At 37.2% G+C, this 15,544-nt stretch overlaps 1 protein-coding gene across 2 annotated transcripts; it reads right to left on the bottom strand.

The window, feature by feature from the left end:
* Nucleotides 1–7,919: 7,919 nt before the first annotated feature.
* Nucleotides 7,920–13,970, bottom strand: LOC144449484 (alpha-actinin, sarcomeric-like). 2 transcript variants are annotated; one of them, XR_013482167.1, is made up of 5 exons: nt 13,701–13,970; nt 11,824–11,982; nt 10,878–11,572; nt 8,350–8,399; nt 7,920–7,969 (listed from the first exon to the last, which is right to left on the bottom strand). XR_013482167.1 is itself a non-coding variant. In XM_078140024.1 (3 exons), exons 1-3 carry the CDS (start codon nt 13,851–13,853, stop codon nt 11,414–11,416), a joined length of 471 nt encoding a protein of 156 aa, XP_077996150.1. In that variant the 5' UTR covers nt 13,854–13,970; the 3' UTR covers nt 10,733–11,413. The 2 variants fall into 2 exon arrangements, 1 of the variants encoding a protein (XP_077996150.1); XM_078140024.1 differs by lacking the exons at nt 7,920–7,969; nt 8,350–8,399 and having other exon boundaries at nt 10,733–11,572.
* Nucleotides 13,971–15,544: the final 1,574 nt, after the last annotated feature.

Here is a 15,544-nt window from a genome sequence, read left to right as displayed (position 1 = left end):
TCTAAAGGTATATATATAAGTCCTTTACAGTAATCTGATGGACTTCACTTTATCTTCGTTCATTTGATTAAAACTTATCACCTTTCCAACAGAGTGTTCTTCATTTTCCAATGTTTCATTTCATTTCAGAGATATAGACATATATTTGTTTTACTTTTTCAGATGACTGTGAATCTTTGACAGCACCAGAAGGAGGCTCTTTGTCGTCCACAGATGTTAGTAGTGGTACAAGTGTAACCGTTACCTGTGATGATGGTTATACAATAAGTGGTGAGGCTACAATATCTTGTACTGCTGGATCATGGAGCGCTAAACTTGCAATATGTATTATAGGTAAGCAAGCCATTAGTACGTGTCTAAATCCGTAGATGCCGTAAGCCATATTCATTAATCAAGCAATCCCACTTGTTCTAAATACAGTAATAATCTACTCTTTGAAGTGTTGTCTATTTTCTGCTACTACCACGCTGTCCTTGAAATATTTCCACGAAATATATACTCTCCTGGTAACAATACTTGCAATGTTTGACTATAGTTTACTACTTCACATATAGAAATCACAACGTAATTTCATAGCAATCATGTCTGTACTTACACACGTGTACATGGCAAGTGCAGTCAACGAAGCTGTTCTTGCAAAAAGCTGTTCTTACGCAATTTTTCAGTGGGCGGGAAATTTTTTTTCTATCGGTACAAAATTTTCAGCAATTGTTAATGACAATATCAGGGACAAACTATTTCTTTTGAATTTGAATTAACTGAATTCATGTGCTATCACCATACACCACAAAACACCGAATTGTGTTTGTTTAAGGAAGTCGTGATTTTACAAAGAACTAAAAAATTTGTACTGTTGACTGTTTATGTTAAAGCTGCAACTGAGACGTTTTTTAAAACCGTTTTGTTAAATATAATGATTTACATGTAATATCACACACTCTGAACAGTATTGAATCACCTGTCGGTAAACATACTTGAATGTGTAGCCAGCTGTGCATATTCTGTTTTGGGGCCGCAACTAAAAATCAGCGACCAAATGTAATCACAAAAACAACCTGTTACTATACGTAACTGTATGGATAAAATCCACCTCTAATCAACATGATCTAATTATTGGCATTTTAATAATTTTCAATGTACATGTATATATTATTGGTTGTGTGATCGAAAAAAAAATATTCCTGTAACAACCGGTATAGATTTAATGACCTAACCTTGTTGTTATTTCCTCAGTTTCAGATGACACATTTCTCAAATTTCTAAGTACTATATCGGTTGATGTAGACCAAGACAAGTTTTACGACGTAGAAAGCTTTTCACCAGATGGCATCAATAAATTCATTCTTGTGAAGACGGACGCATATGTATATGTCTTAAAAGTTTCTAAAGATGGCACCGTGTCAGAGGAACAACGTCTAATATTGCCTGTTAATTTTGGTGGTGTAGAAACCTGTCAGTTTGATGACCGTTATTTCGCTGCAACCAGTGGTCGTACCGATGCCTTGATCTACGAATGGACTGGATCAGAACTTGAGCACTTTCAAACTATTGACAATAATCCATATTACGTAAGAGATTTCAGTTGTATGGAAGCCCTCGTTGGGTCAGAAGTAAAACAGTTCATGTTTATTGCCAGGTTCAGTAATGTTGACCAAAAGTTTGATTACAATGTAGAGAGTGTGATTTACGAATGGGATGGCGAGAAATTCGTTTACTTCCAAACTATACCGTTATTTTCATCTACAGATGCAACATTCTTTTCAATTGATGGGCAAATTTACCTATACGGCTCAGAAAGTTTCTTTGATACTGCGTCAGTTATCTTTAAGCTAAATTCCGATGGCTCGTCATTTGAGGAATACCAAACGCTCCCAACCAAAGGTAGTTCATTCACCCTTTCGACTTTTCGAACATCAGTTGGCAAAACGTACGTTGTTGAACCAATATACTGGACGGAAGATGGTTCTCGTGGGTCAAAAACAGAAGTTTATAAGTGGAATGGTGCATCTGCCGAAATGGAAAAAGAACAAACGATAAATTTAGCTGGAGCATGGAGAACGTGTCCATTCTCAGCAGGTGGCAAACAATTCCTTGTTGTTGTTAGTAAAACACATGACCCTGTTGTTTATCGTTTTGAAGGTGGTTCTTTGGTTGAACATGATGTTGTTTTAAATACTGTAGACTTGGGTGATGACACTGTTCGTAGTTGTACATCATTTGAACAAGATGGCAAGATGTATGTTATGATACACAAGTCATTGTTTGAGGTTAATATTTGAAATTAATCAGACTAGATCAATCAATCAATCGATCAATTAATCAATCAATCGATCGATCGGTTAATCGGTAATTTACGTTTTGTCTTTAGTGTTTTGTTTTGTTTTAATCTTTGGGTCACAGCGTCATTCTCAGATGAAGGTGACTCTCTGTCATCGAAATATTTGTCTCTGATATTTTATTGGACCGTTAAGTGAAGAAATTAACTTTTTGTTTGCTTTGTTTTATTTTTCATGAGTGAGATATTTCAGGTTATCTGAAAGAGCGATGGAAGCTGTTAGCCATCATTGATAACATGCCACAAACCATGGTTTGCATTTTGAGTCAATGTATTACTTTTTGATAATAAGCGGAAATAAAGTTAAGATTTAAATTGCAATGTCACTCTGTTTAAAAGATCTACTTTACATATCGAATCTATCGCAATGCATATTAACTGTTTCCTCTCGTTGAGACTGGGTGCATGTAGTAGGTGACGGATCACTCGTCCCAATTTCAACTCGTCCCGTTTCAACTCGTCCCACTCGTACTCAACTCGTCCAATTTTCAACTCGCCCCAACTCTTTACAATATAATTTACCTGTGCATATATGAAATCGAAGCTAGATAGTACTCAGTTTGGAGGGTCCGTGGTATCTCGTATTCCACTAATGAAGTACCACTTGCGCTGTAAACACATACTACAATACTTAGTTGCATTAACTAGGGAGAGGAGACACGTCTCCAAAAACCGTACGCGCGGAAGTCGCAAGCGTGTCAGTCACTAATATTCTCCCTGGTTATTATAATTATTATTTCTTATTTTGGTTGTAAATATCAAGTCCTAATGTGAAAAATGATATTCCATGACTGAGGAAAGTTGTTGTGCTAGTATAAGTTCTAGATCTAGCAAACACTTAACCAACACCCACACCACTTTCTGCTACGAAATGTTACATTTGCTACGCTTCAACTGGCCGCCTAGGTAAAATCATGTAAATTTTTCGGTCCCCGTACTTCGAGTCCATGTATCGTTTACATTTATAGTTGGGGTAAGTTGAAATCGGAGTGAGTTGAAATGGGACGAGTTGAAATTGAGACGAGGTGAATCGCAATCCATGTAGTATATCGTATATAATTATATATACACACACACATATATATATATATATATATATATACTGATACAGAAACTACATACGTGTATATGCCTGAATTCTTATAATGAGAGATCATAAGATACGGTAAGAAATCAATTTCTAGATTACCATGGTTACCGTATTAGATTTGCTGTTTGACAGAAAGAGTAGCAGTATCACATTCGACTCTCTTTGTAATAGGGCTGAGTCAGAATTTACGTATGAGGGGCCTGGGGAGAAGTTGGGGGGGGGGGGCATTTAAAAAAAATGAGAGTTCAAAGGGGTCTCCAAGTATCTCCATGTACCAATATTAACGTGAGACCTTTTTCGCAAAGCCCAAATTTGTTAAAGAAATTTCTCATTGTTATGTATGGACGCTGAAGTAGTTTTCCACAGTTAGTTTAATGTAGTGTAGTATACTGTTCAACTCTGAAGTGGCGCAGTTGGGGGGGGGGGGGGTACTTTAAAATTACGTGTTAAAATATGTGTAGCCAGGAGGGGGGCGACGAAAATTCTAGGGTTCGTTTAGGGGGGGAGGTGCATGGAAATTTTGGAAAGCGAAGGGGGGGGGGGGCTGTGAACATTTTTTTACCAAAATAATTTCTCCCCAGCCCCCCACCCCCCACCCTAAATAGTAATAATATCACCAATAATACAAAATATGATATACGTTAAATATGTGAATCCTGGATATGAATAAGTCAAACAACACTTCAATTTGGTATCATAATAAACAATTTAATTCACATCTCTCGAAATGAAAACTGCATACAGAATTGAGGGACACTGTATCAAAGATTCGACTTTAGAATTAATTAGTTGTAGCGAACTTTATTCAGATAGCTCAAGTAGTGATAAAAAATCGAACTATGATATCGTCAAATACTTGTACTACGACAGCCAATACATCAAGACTTGGAAACAAATTTGAAATCAAAGTAGCACTATTTGAAATCAAAGTAGCACTATTTGAAATCAAAGTAGCACTATTTGAAATCAAAGTAGCACTATTTGAAATCAAGGTAGCATTATTTGAAATCAAAGTAGCACTATTTGAAATCAAGGTAGCATTATTTGAAATCAAAGTAGCACTATTTGAAATGATAACAGCATTAGGTGCTGGTGAATGCAACCATAGTTTCCTGCATATTTTAATCATTGAAAATCAACGTTCCACATCACAATAGATAAACAATCGTCAGAGAACAATCATCACCATGGTTACAATAATAGCATACACATACGGTTTTTTTTCTTGAACTAATGCTACTTTCAGAACGCTTGAACCTTTATGAACAGCGTTTAAACACATTTCAATGAAGAAAAAAGTCTCGTGCTGGCGTATTGGATCTAACCTGATGATTTATTTCACAAAACAAACGACGATTGCAAATAGTATCCTAGTATATAGGGAAATTTCGTAGTGAACTTGAATCATACATCGGGAAATTCAATTTCGGCAGTAAACAAGGTTTTGTCAATCATGACATAAGTAGTTGGGCCATATTCAAAAGACATACAGGCATATGGTCGTACACCTTCGTTTACAAATTTATCAATGGTTTGGTGTTTCACGAATTTGTCATCCTCATAACGAAAGACGATGGTATCAGTTTTGAAGTTGATCAGGACAACGTAGTGCATACCGGCCTTCATAAACGGACAGGCCCTCCAAGCCGAATCACCATCAAGTGACTGATGGAACACAAACTCATCAACGCTTGGACTGAATTTATAAACAGAGGTTGTGTAACCATCAACTGTACGTAAAGGTTCTATTACGTACAAATTACCTTTGTTTTCGAAAGATGACACTGTAAATACACTACCACCAAGGGGACGTGGTGACGAGTGGGCCTCAAACTTAGTGCCGTCAGCGTTAAGCATGTAATCACGAGATTTTGCATTAGCGTAAGCACTTTCTGGTATATGCAAATGTAACTCTCCATTAATTTCAAGAAATATTGCATCGGCATTCATTTGATGAGAAATTTTTTGAAATTCAATAAATTTCTCCCCATCCCATTCATAAATAGCATTCTCAACATCGTAATTTGGTGATCTATCTCCCTCAATTAATTCCTTGAAAAGTGCAATATAGAGGAATATTCTCTTTCCGAATGTAGCGACGTGACAATCTCTTACATAAAATGGGTCTTTCTCTATTGTTTGAATCTCGACCAGTTCTTGCATTTTCCATTCATAAATCGTAGCGTTAGTGTGTGAACTTCCAACTATCAGGAGATCACGGCCATCGATTTTGAAGTACTCAACATCTCCGTAATTTTCTCCCACTCTCTTGTTAACCACTCTTGTCAAAGTTCCGTCCTTGGCAATTTTGTAGAGATAGAGTTTAAACCAGGTCTTCATGGCAACATAAGTGGTACCATCATCAGTCTCAAAGTAAGCCATGTCGTACACATAGGTACCATCATCTAATGTTACGGAATCAACCTCTTTCAACACCAAAGCACCTGCAAAAAATAATTTTTTTTGGAAAATAAATTTCCCTTCAAGTAGTGTTTGACATTTTAAAAGTGCTGACTTGGGCCCGATTACATATCACACGCATGCGCAGACAGGCTCATTTCAGTACTTGGGAAAAAACGTGCTTAGAACGGGATATAGACATAATGTTTGTTAGGTAAAAACTTGTTTTTCTCAAGCAGATGATTATTTATGTTATAGAATTGAATGTTACGATGCAACATCTGCCAGGATAATTGTCAAAAAATTCACCCTGTGGATGTTCAAATTTGGCGATGATCTCCTCAGGTAATGAATGGTAGCTCATGCAAAGAAAGTGTAACAATATTGGTAAAGATGTTTGTCACGCCAGACGAATTGACGAAACACTGTTGGTGAGATTATAGTGGTGCCAGACGATAAAATGTAGCAATGTCAATGAGATTTTTGTTGAGCCAGGCGGCGTTTTGTTTCAGGGTTTATGATTTTCATTGTAAAGTAACCTCCCCGTCTCATCGCCACCATATCATACATGTATACTCGAACTCAACTCAACTAATAGGTGAATGTAGGTACCCCATTATAGTGTATAGCATCTCCCCCAATCTATGTAATTTCTCACCCATGCAAACAAAATATCATATGGCCAAAAAATGTTTCTGGTCAGGACAGTTAGTCTAAAATGATGCGACGATATCCGATGCGATTTTTTGTTTTATTATTCTCAACAAACAAGTCACTCAATCTACTATTTATGACAGTTTCTGTTCATTTTATTTAGTTCTTTAGAGCAAGTGTGTATGTGGGGCAGATATCATTGCTTGTTCATGTTGTCTTTGCAGTTGTCTTCACTGAAGCAGAGATGGTTATTTTTGTGTTTCTCCCCCGGACCTAGTCTTGCTGCTAGACGTTCGGGCTTTCTTTCGATACTATAAGCGAACGAAGTTCGCAGTGAGGGCTTGCCTGAACATTCCATCCTCGATAGCGATGTTCGGGCGTGTGTCGTATTCTATCGGAAGAACATCCGAGGTCTAGCAGATAGACTACCCCGGACCTTGCTGCAGTCTGCACGGGCTGGACAAACACAAACAAATGACCGACGCGAGGATGCGCACGCTGACCAGAAACATTTTTAAAAAAATGTTTTGTTGGACCATTGTGTAAAGGCTGTAGCCATGGTGATTAGATCTTGATTACACAACATTGCTTTAATGCCAATAACATGATATGGCGAGACTGGGATTAGACTGGTTTTTAATTAGTCGGGAATAGATACGGGAATTAATTCATGAGATCCCACTAAATCTTCGTTGTAAAGTTTTCTCGGATCCCTAAACTCTTGGCGAAAAGCGAATTCTTTATACCAGGTATTGTTGTCTTAACAAAGGTTGTATTTTATGCAATCATCACATCAACCCGTATGGCTAGAAAGAGAGTACATATGAAACAAAATGTGTTCATGAAAATATTGCAACACTCCAACCAGGATTCCCACCCACCTCCAATAGGCAATATTGTGTGCGAGGACGGGTAGGTTATACTGTATGTCATCTGGCTCTTTGCATCGGACTGGAACGACAATTATTCAGGAAGAAAAGTCAACAAGGAGCAATTACAAAAACATGTATAAAAAAATACGGTGCGATGTCCGATTTGTGTTTTGTATGTGCGGAATACAAATTACTTTTTCAACCAAAAATGTAGTCTTTTATAAGAGAATTTAGATCATTCAGAAATCAACTCACCAATCGAAGTTCTTATCTCAGCAATCCTTGCCGAAAATTCATTAATAGTTTGTTGTTGCTTGTTAATAACATCTTTGAGGTCGTCGGCATCGAAATCATCGCCTCCTAATAGACTTCTAATCGTTTCGTCATCGCTCGCCAAAGTAATCTCGATTAATTTTGAGTCCTGCTCTGCCGCGAAAACCTTTCTCCATTCGTCAAATTCATTTGTCTGTATGTTAATTCGTTGATTGAGTTGGTCCATGTTTCGAGCAATGTTCTCTAGAGTTGTGTCCAAAGTCTGCAGTTTGTTGACGGTTTCTTTGACACTCTGGCAGGCTCCGTCATCACCACCGGGAAAGTTGAATACATAGGCACATACATCTGAAAGGTAGCAAGAGTCTTCATTGAGGGGACATGTACTGATCTCTTGCCCATAAGAACTTGAGACAATTTGTAGAAACAGCAATAGAAAAGCTAGCATTTTGGTGGCGTTGTTGGCCATGACTTCGTCTCAACTTAGTACTGACTATTTGTCATGCTCATTCGGTCTTATATCCCATTACCATAGAAGTTAGAGTTGATTTACATACAATAGCTAGCTCATTTGAATAAGCCTTTCACATAATTGCGTTTTCATTAAAAAATCTAAAATCTCGAACATCATCATGTTGTTGTTTTGACAAACCAAAATTTAAAGAACTTGATTTGTGAGTTATTCTTCCATGATTTTAAGTAAAATTGTGAAACTTTAAAATTTTCACCTGGTGTAAAAGAACGGCAATACATCCTCTCACATTGACGGTGATAAGACCTAAAAAAAATAATTGTTTAGTTCCGGTTACCCCACCTAGCTTTCCACTGCCAACCCTAAACTTTGTTTTACGTATTCGAGAAAACAAATAATAAAATCGCAAAAAATATGAAGTCTCACAAGAAATAGTGGATGCGGAAACTGACATCAACTTTAAAAAGATAAAATAAAACTATTCTCCCAATCTGTAATGGCTGTACATCTGATAGGAAGAAATAAACAACACAGAGACCATTTGGAAAACAATGGAAAACCTGAACTAGACACTCACACAGAAAAAAAAATCTAATAAAGCAAAACAAAAAATCTACCTTCCCCACCTATTCTAAAATTGAGCGTAATCGGAATCACACAATTCTTTTTAATAGGCCTCAGTTAACCGCTGTTAAAAGAAGAAAGAAAGAAAGAAAGAAAGAAAGAAAGAAAGAAAGAAAGAAAGAAAGAAAGAAAGAAAAACACTACCACTACAGTCAAAAACATTGACAATGGTATAATCAATGTCTGTACTTCCCTTCAAGGTAAATGTCATGGTATCATTTAGTGGTTTTTTTTTTTTTTCAAATTATGGTGGAATTGGTAGAGAACGTTGAGAGATAAGCAAATGCTGATTTAACGGCTTAATGTCTGGCAGATTTATTTGTGTTTCGTATTATAGAAATCGTGTCCCATATCAGGCGCAGATGAATATGATTACAACATATTTTGACTCAACGGGTCAAACATGACTAAAGTTATATAAGACAACTTTGAGACAGAAATGTTACAACAATCTAGAATCGTATTTACATCAACTTGAGACGTGAAATGAGTACAAAGTCTATTTGTAGGTATATCTAAAATAATCTATATACATGCAATGTAGGTAAATTTTGATACTAGGCTTTTTCATACAACCTCTAAACTCATATCGTCGCCGTCCATGTAATGCGTTGAGTATGTGTTGATTGCTAAAGTAGTTGGTTGACATTTCTAAGTATTTATGCTGTTTCTCTTAATTCTAGGCATTTATGGTCCCGTGGCACAGAATACTTCTTATGACCTTTTCTAACAGTCTTTTCAGAAAACATTTTTTCTCTTTCACGGCATACAGATAAAAAATTTTTCCATGATTGTAATCTGAACATCTTTCAAACATTTCTCTCCAGTTTATTTCCATTTTACACATTGAACTCTGACCTTATTGAACTTTGACCTTATTATCAGATTTGTTAGTAAACTTTGACCAGTTAACATTACGTCATCAAGTTAGTTCCTAGTCTAGTCCCTATAAGGAATCGTTACGATTTACATCTCCACTCAGAGACCACGTTGACATCTAGTCTTGCTGCTAGACGTTCGGGCTTTCTTTCGATGCTATAACTATAAGCGAACGAAGTTCGCATGTGAGGGCCTGCCCGAACAGGGTGTTCCATCCTCGATAGCGTTGTTCGGCTGTGTGTCGTATTTTATCGGAAGAACATCCGAGGGCTGATAGACTAGTTGACATCCAGACTACTGAGGTAGTTCATATCTCCAGCGATCAGTATATGAGCGTTCCTCGAGATTCATGTAATACATTGTCAGTTTCTTGACGGGAGTTCAGACTTCTAGAGACTGAACAAAACAATAAAGACTCCGAGTCATCCATTTCCTAATCAAATTAAATAATCTGATTTTCTTGAATGCCTTCTAAGTTGTACAAATTTAGTCTGTTACATAAGTCAGAGAACTGTGAATGTACATCAGAATACCTCTGTCAGTAACTTCATTCATATTCAATGGTTCTGTGTCATAGCCAGTAATGCTATGATGTTGTGCTAGATTCGTATCATACTTGTAATTTTTAGCTTCACTGTAGAGGGAGAGAGAGAGAGAGAGAGAGAGAGAGAGAGAGAGAGAGAGAGAGAGAGAGAGAGAGAGAGAGAGAGAGAGAGAGAGAGAGAGAGAGAGAGAGAGAGAGAGAGAGAGAGAGGAGAGAGAGAGAGGGGGAGAGGGAGAGAGAGAGAGAGAGAGAGAGAGAGAGAGAGAGAGAGAGAGAGAGAGAGAGTGAGAGAGAGAGGGAGAGAGAGAGGAAGGGAGAGAGTGAGTTAGATGGGGAAGTTTGTAATAAAATGACAGGATAAGAAAAATCAAGCTTACAAATGAACACAATGGAATATTAAAGTTGTGAAACAAATCCTTCCAAGGGATGCAGAAGAATTAAGAATGTGGCCTTTGGTTTAGCAGAATAGACAGCGTAACGGAGTACATGGTATGAACGTGTTATATGAGTAACTGATATAGGAACCATGAAATTAAGTATATGTAGTTTATTGATATATAACAACAACAACAACAACAACAACAACAACAGCAACAACAACAACAACGATATTTTTTTCATGCAGAGCGTAGAACAGGCGAAGGTCGATTTTTCACTTGCTTTAGAGCAGAGCAGAGAAAGAGTCACTGTGTGAGTTTATCGTCCACGTCCTCTTCTATCTGTCTCTGAGGACTCACCCCGGGACTCACCTCGGTTTAATCAAACCTCAGCAGCTAAAAGTCAGTATCGTACACGTGGGAGATTGCCTAGACGTAAAAATGATAGCTTCTGTAATGATCTGTCATCATCTATACTTATTTTAGCCAATTTTAAGTGTGCAGCATAGTAGTAAGCTAACACTCGTTTGGCCGACGCGTCGCAAAACAAAGTACTTTTTTGAACCATGATGTCGCGGCAAAACGGTTTTACGACAATACCAAACACGTGTCGCCGCAAAACGGTTTAAGTGGTTTACGATAGTACCAGGATGTGAGTACCCTTCTGGTTTGACAAATTTTCTTGTGTGTTTATAAAATATTTATGGTGACGATTCCCCAAAGTAGTAAATACAAATAAATACATGTCACGTCCACTCCAGCCAGTACCGAATTTTGCGTCACTACCAACATGGACGTACTTTCTATTAAACGAGTCATCGGTGAATGATTACCAAAATATATCAAACTATTGCACTAATGTATGAAATAGATGTATTTGTTGATCTTTCTTTGTGCTATGACGAATAGTTTGGATGTTTTATCTTGATATCAAATGTTGAGTAATCTAGTGCGCCCTCGACGGCAGGTCCTTTGTACAGTGCCATTCTTGCTATACAATAATCAGCAACGTCAGGAGAAAAGGCTTCCCAAAGTTGATCTGGAGTTATATAATCCTGAAAAAAAATGAATGATTTACAATGTTAGTTACTGAGAAACATTGTTTCTTCTTTTATATGAATGCAACGATGTGTTTGGTATGGGAGGTTCTGACCATGTATGTATGTATGTATGTATGTATGTATGTATGTATGTATGTATGTATGTATGTATGTATGTATGTATGTATGTATGTATGTATGTATTATGTATGTATGTATGTATGTCACTTTATGTCTAAAGAGGCAGAGAAGAGAGGCACATTTACCTTTCCTTTTGCCAATAACATAAACGAGTCCTGTAATTGTCCATCCGGGTCTTCTCCACTTGGTTCACGTGATATAAAGTTTAGGAGTGTGTCATACGTAATGTAACCCTTGCAATGAGGATCGATTTTTGCTAATAATTCATTGAATTCTGAGTCTTCCTGGCATGGAAAGAAAAGGATATACAGATCACCGCGGTTATTTTTGTGTCGTCATAAAAGTTCTATCAAATTTACTGCAAATTGCCGTTTTCAAATCGTCCATCCATATTTAGTGTTTTTGTTGGGTTTTTTTTTGGGGGGGGGGTTGTTGGTTTTTTGTTGTTGTTTTGTTTTGTTTTTTTGGTTTGTTTGTTGTTGTTGTTTTGTTTTTTTTGGGGGGGGGCAAACCTAGTCTTGTCTATTAACTATAGGGTTCCTATAATATTGTTTCCAATGAATTGTTATATAATATAGCGTAGGGTGTGCTTGTTTTCATTTCTCTTTAGTAAGCTGATATGGAAGTAAGGAGGTAATAAACGTAGCAGCTATAAAAGTGCATACAGTAATTTGTGTGTTTGAATTATTCATCACCCGAATAGATTATAGATTATATATGGAACTCGTGACAATTTGAGGCTAAACATCAGCATGTCTGCCAACTATCATAGCCTCCCTGGAGGTTGACTATTAAAGACGAAGCCAGTATCTGCTTGGAGCCGCCCTCACACGTTTATCAATATTTTACATTTCATTGCATACATTTATATAATATACGCTACAATTCAGTATCGCCCATTTTTACAATGTGTACGGGTATGGTTATCAAGATCGCAGAGTTAGAAAGTCTGGTCTGGAATGGTAAACAATGAGTACTAGTCGTGTTGATTTCATCTCAATGCACACACGTATTGAAATATTAAGTGAAACCAACATACCATCATCATGACATGATCTGAGTCAGGTCAAAGATCAATAAATAACATCTGCTTTGACTTACAAGATGCTTGCTTGGCCCCTCGTGTTGTTGTTTTTATGTAAAAGTCACGAAGATCTTTATTTTTTAAGTTACAGGGTGATCGATCGAAATGCGCTAATAGCGATCGATCACCCTGTAACTTCAATCAGTAAAACCTACTTGAGACTTCGTCGATATCTTTCTTTCTTACAAATATTGAAGGAAAGATGTCATTCAATCCTCACTATGGCCCCATTCAGTGATTCACAGCCGGACATATGTCATCAAATATTACAGAGAAATTTTTCTAATACCAACATTCTGCGCATGAGCAGTATAATAAAATACATATGGCAGAGCTGCTAGCGTCAGAATTCGTAGCCAGTTTCTTGAATGTGTATCATTTCGTATTAATAAATAGTAATATTAAAAAAGATACCCTAACATTTTCACTCTGGTTAATATATCTGATCGACCAGCAACGCAAGTACCTTGTCATTCATATTGTTTATCTATAAGTTATATCAGAATTTTCATATTTTATCATATCTATACTTCTACTATAAAGAACACTTCAATAAACTTAGGCCTGAATTATATTGATCAGATATGGTCGATATAACGTTCTCAAAGGAATGAGTATATCGAATACTAACATATAGAGACTATGTCCGTTTAACTGTTACTTACTTTGTCGGGGTTTTTTTTTTGCTCCAATATTGTCTATCGGAGGATGTAAAACTGATATATTACAAATGAGATTTTAGCAATGTAATTTAACTTGATAATAAGCCATCACAATAAAAACCTTACAATGTATCAAGGAGGGGGGGGGTGAAATTGTAATATTGAACTCGATCTGAACACTGAACGACTAGATCGATGAATGCAACTCGATGTATACATCTTGACACTTTGATCGGGTACATCACTCATCTCTTACCTTATCGTCACTCTGTCCAACTTGATAACCTAAACTTTGTAGAATTAGCCTGACCTCGTCATATTGCATATGGCAGCATTGTTTGTTCATGTTCCAAAGATAGCTAAAGTTGTTCGCATCTTTCTGCACAGTCTGTCCTGGGGACGCCATCATGACCACTATACGTCTGTTCACTGGTATCTATGTATAATATATAGAGATATACATATCACAGATTGTGGATCGGATTTCCCTTATGCTTGTCCAAGGTTACAAAGGTCTTTAAACACATGAGGCCAAGCACGGTATGGTCAGTGAAAGTGTTTGGCAATAGACAACTAATTGTCGCTACTTCCTTGGGAATGGTATTTACTTTACTGTGACAATGCACCTTCTGGGTCTATTAAAACCTTATCCTAACAAAGAGGGTAAAGGGTTTAAGTAAAACAGAACACTTCAACAATTGCATGGCACGTAGAGCATCAACTAGGTATTTAGAATGGCAGTCACCTTTTCAGAGAATGAAAGTTATACTGAAATAACGTTACATAATTGCTAGACAGCTTGTTGAAATTAATTACCATATATTATATCCGAGTACCTGAAAATCACGTTGGGAGTGTTCGTTTTGACGAGTGTCATATGACGAGTGTACTAATTACCGGTGGTATGCGTACTTGTGTTTACATGATAACGAAGTGTTGAAATAACACAGTATTTACAAATACAGGAGTTCCTGTATACACAACTTTTGAGACTCCTGACAAGTACAAAGTATGTATGACAACAGTAAGTTAAATATCTACATCGTCATCATCAAAGTTTCCCGTCGATAACATCGTATTCAATAATTGTACAAGCTTATAGAGAGATATAACTTTTTTGTAAAATATTTGTGTGGGATAGGGTGTGGGTGAATAGATGATTTGTGGCCATGGGGGTGGGGGAGGAGAGTCAAACGCTGTAAAGAAAGCAAAGGTATTTTAATATGACGCCTAGAACTCAGACCACTCTAGAGGTCTGAGCCCAAAACAAAGGTTTCGGCGTTTGACACGAACAGACTTTTCGACTTAACTGGACCACTCAACATTTCACTGCACTGATGGACAGATCGAGAGGTGCACAGGTGTGGCCAACAAACAGAATCACGATCTTAAACATCATGAATAGTGATAGCCATGCTATGTGTCAATGAGTTTTATTCTCACTTTCTTTGCAGAATGTAATGCTTTATAATGATTTGGCAAACCTACACTGAACGATTTGTCGTTGATGGCGCTCTTGTTCTGTCGCAAAGTCACGCCGTGTCCTACTATACTGAGGCCGAGTTTAATTTCTCACACTATTTCAAATTCAGTTGTCATAGGTTCCTTCATTTCAATACAACATATCATATCTCCTCACGGATGTAAAATCATGAGAACATTTGAACTTTAAAATGATAGGTACATGTCACACATGCACATGCATATGCACAGGTGTCAATGTATTGTGTGCGCGATGATTAGCAAAGTAGATTTCGATTGGCGCGGTTTGTAAAGTTCTATTCATTCTGACTATGCCAGATGGTCCGAACTGAACTTTGTGAGACCACGACAGGGTTGCTTGTGTGATGACGCAGTCCATTAAATTTAGAGCTTATGAAGTCTCTCTAGGATATCAAAATAGAGATGTTTATTGGGTAAGATCCAATTTTTGGATATGTACACAGAAACGTCAAAGAACAAACGCACATACATACATACATACATACATACATACATACATACATACATACATACATACATACATACATACATGCATGCATGCATGCATGCATGCATGCACGCACGCACGCACGCACGCACGCACGCACACACACACAC

This window comes from Glandiceps talaboti, chromosome 18 (assembly GCF_964340395.1).
Source record: "Glandiceps talaboti chromosome 18, keGlaTala1.1, whole genome shotgun sequence".
In the NCBI taxonomy this organism is placed as follows: Eukaryota; Metazoa; Hemichordata; class Enteropneusta; family Spengelidae; genus Glandiceps; species Glandiceps talaboti.
Note: the sequence above shows the minus strand (reverse complement) of the source record. Positions and strands in the feature narration are given on the sequence as shown.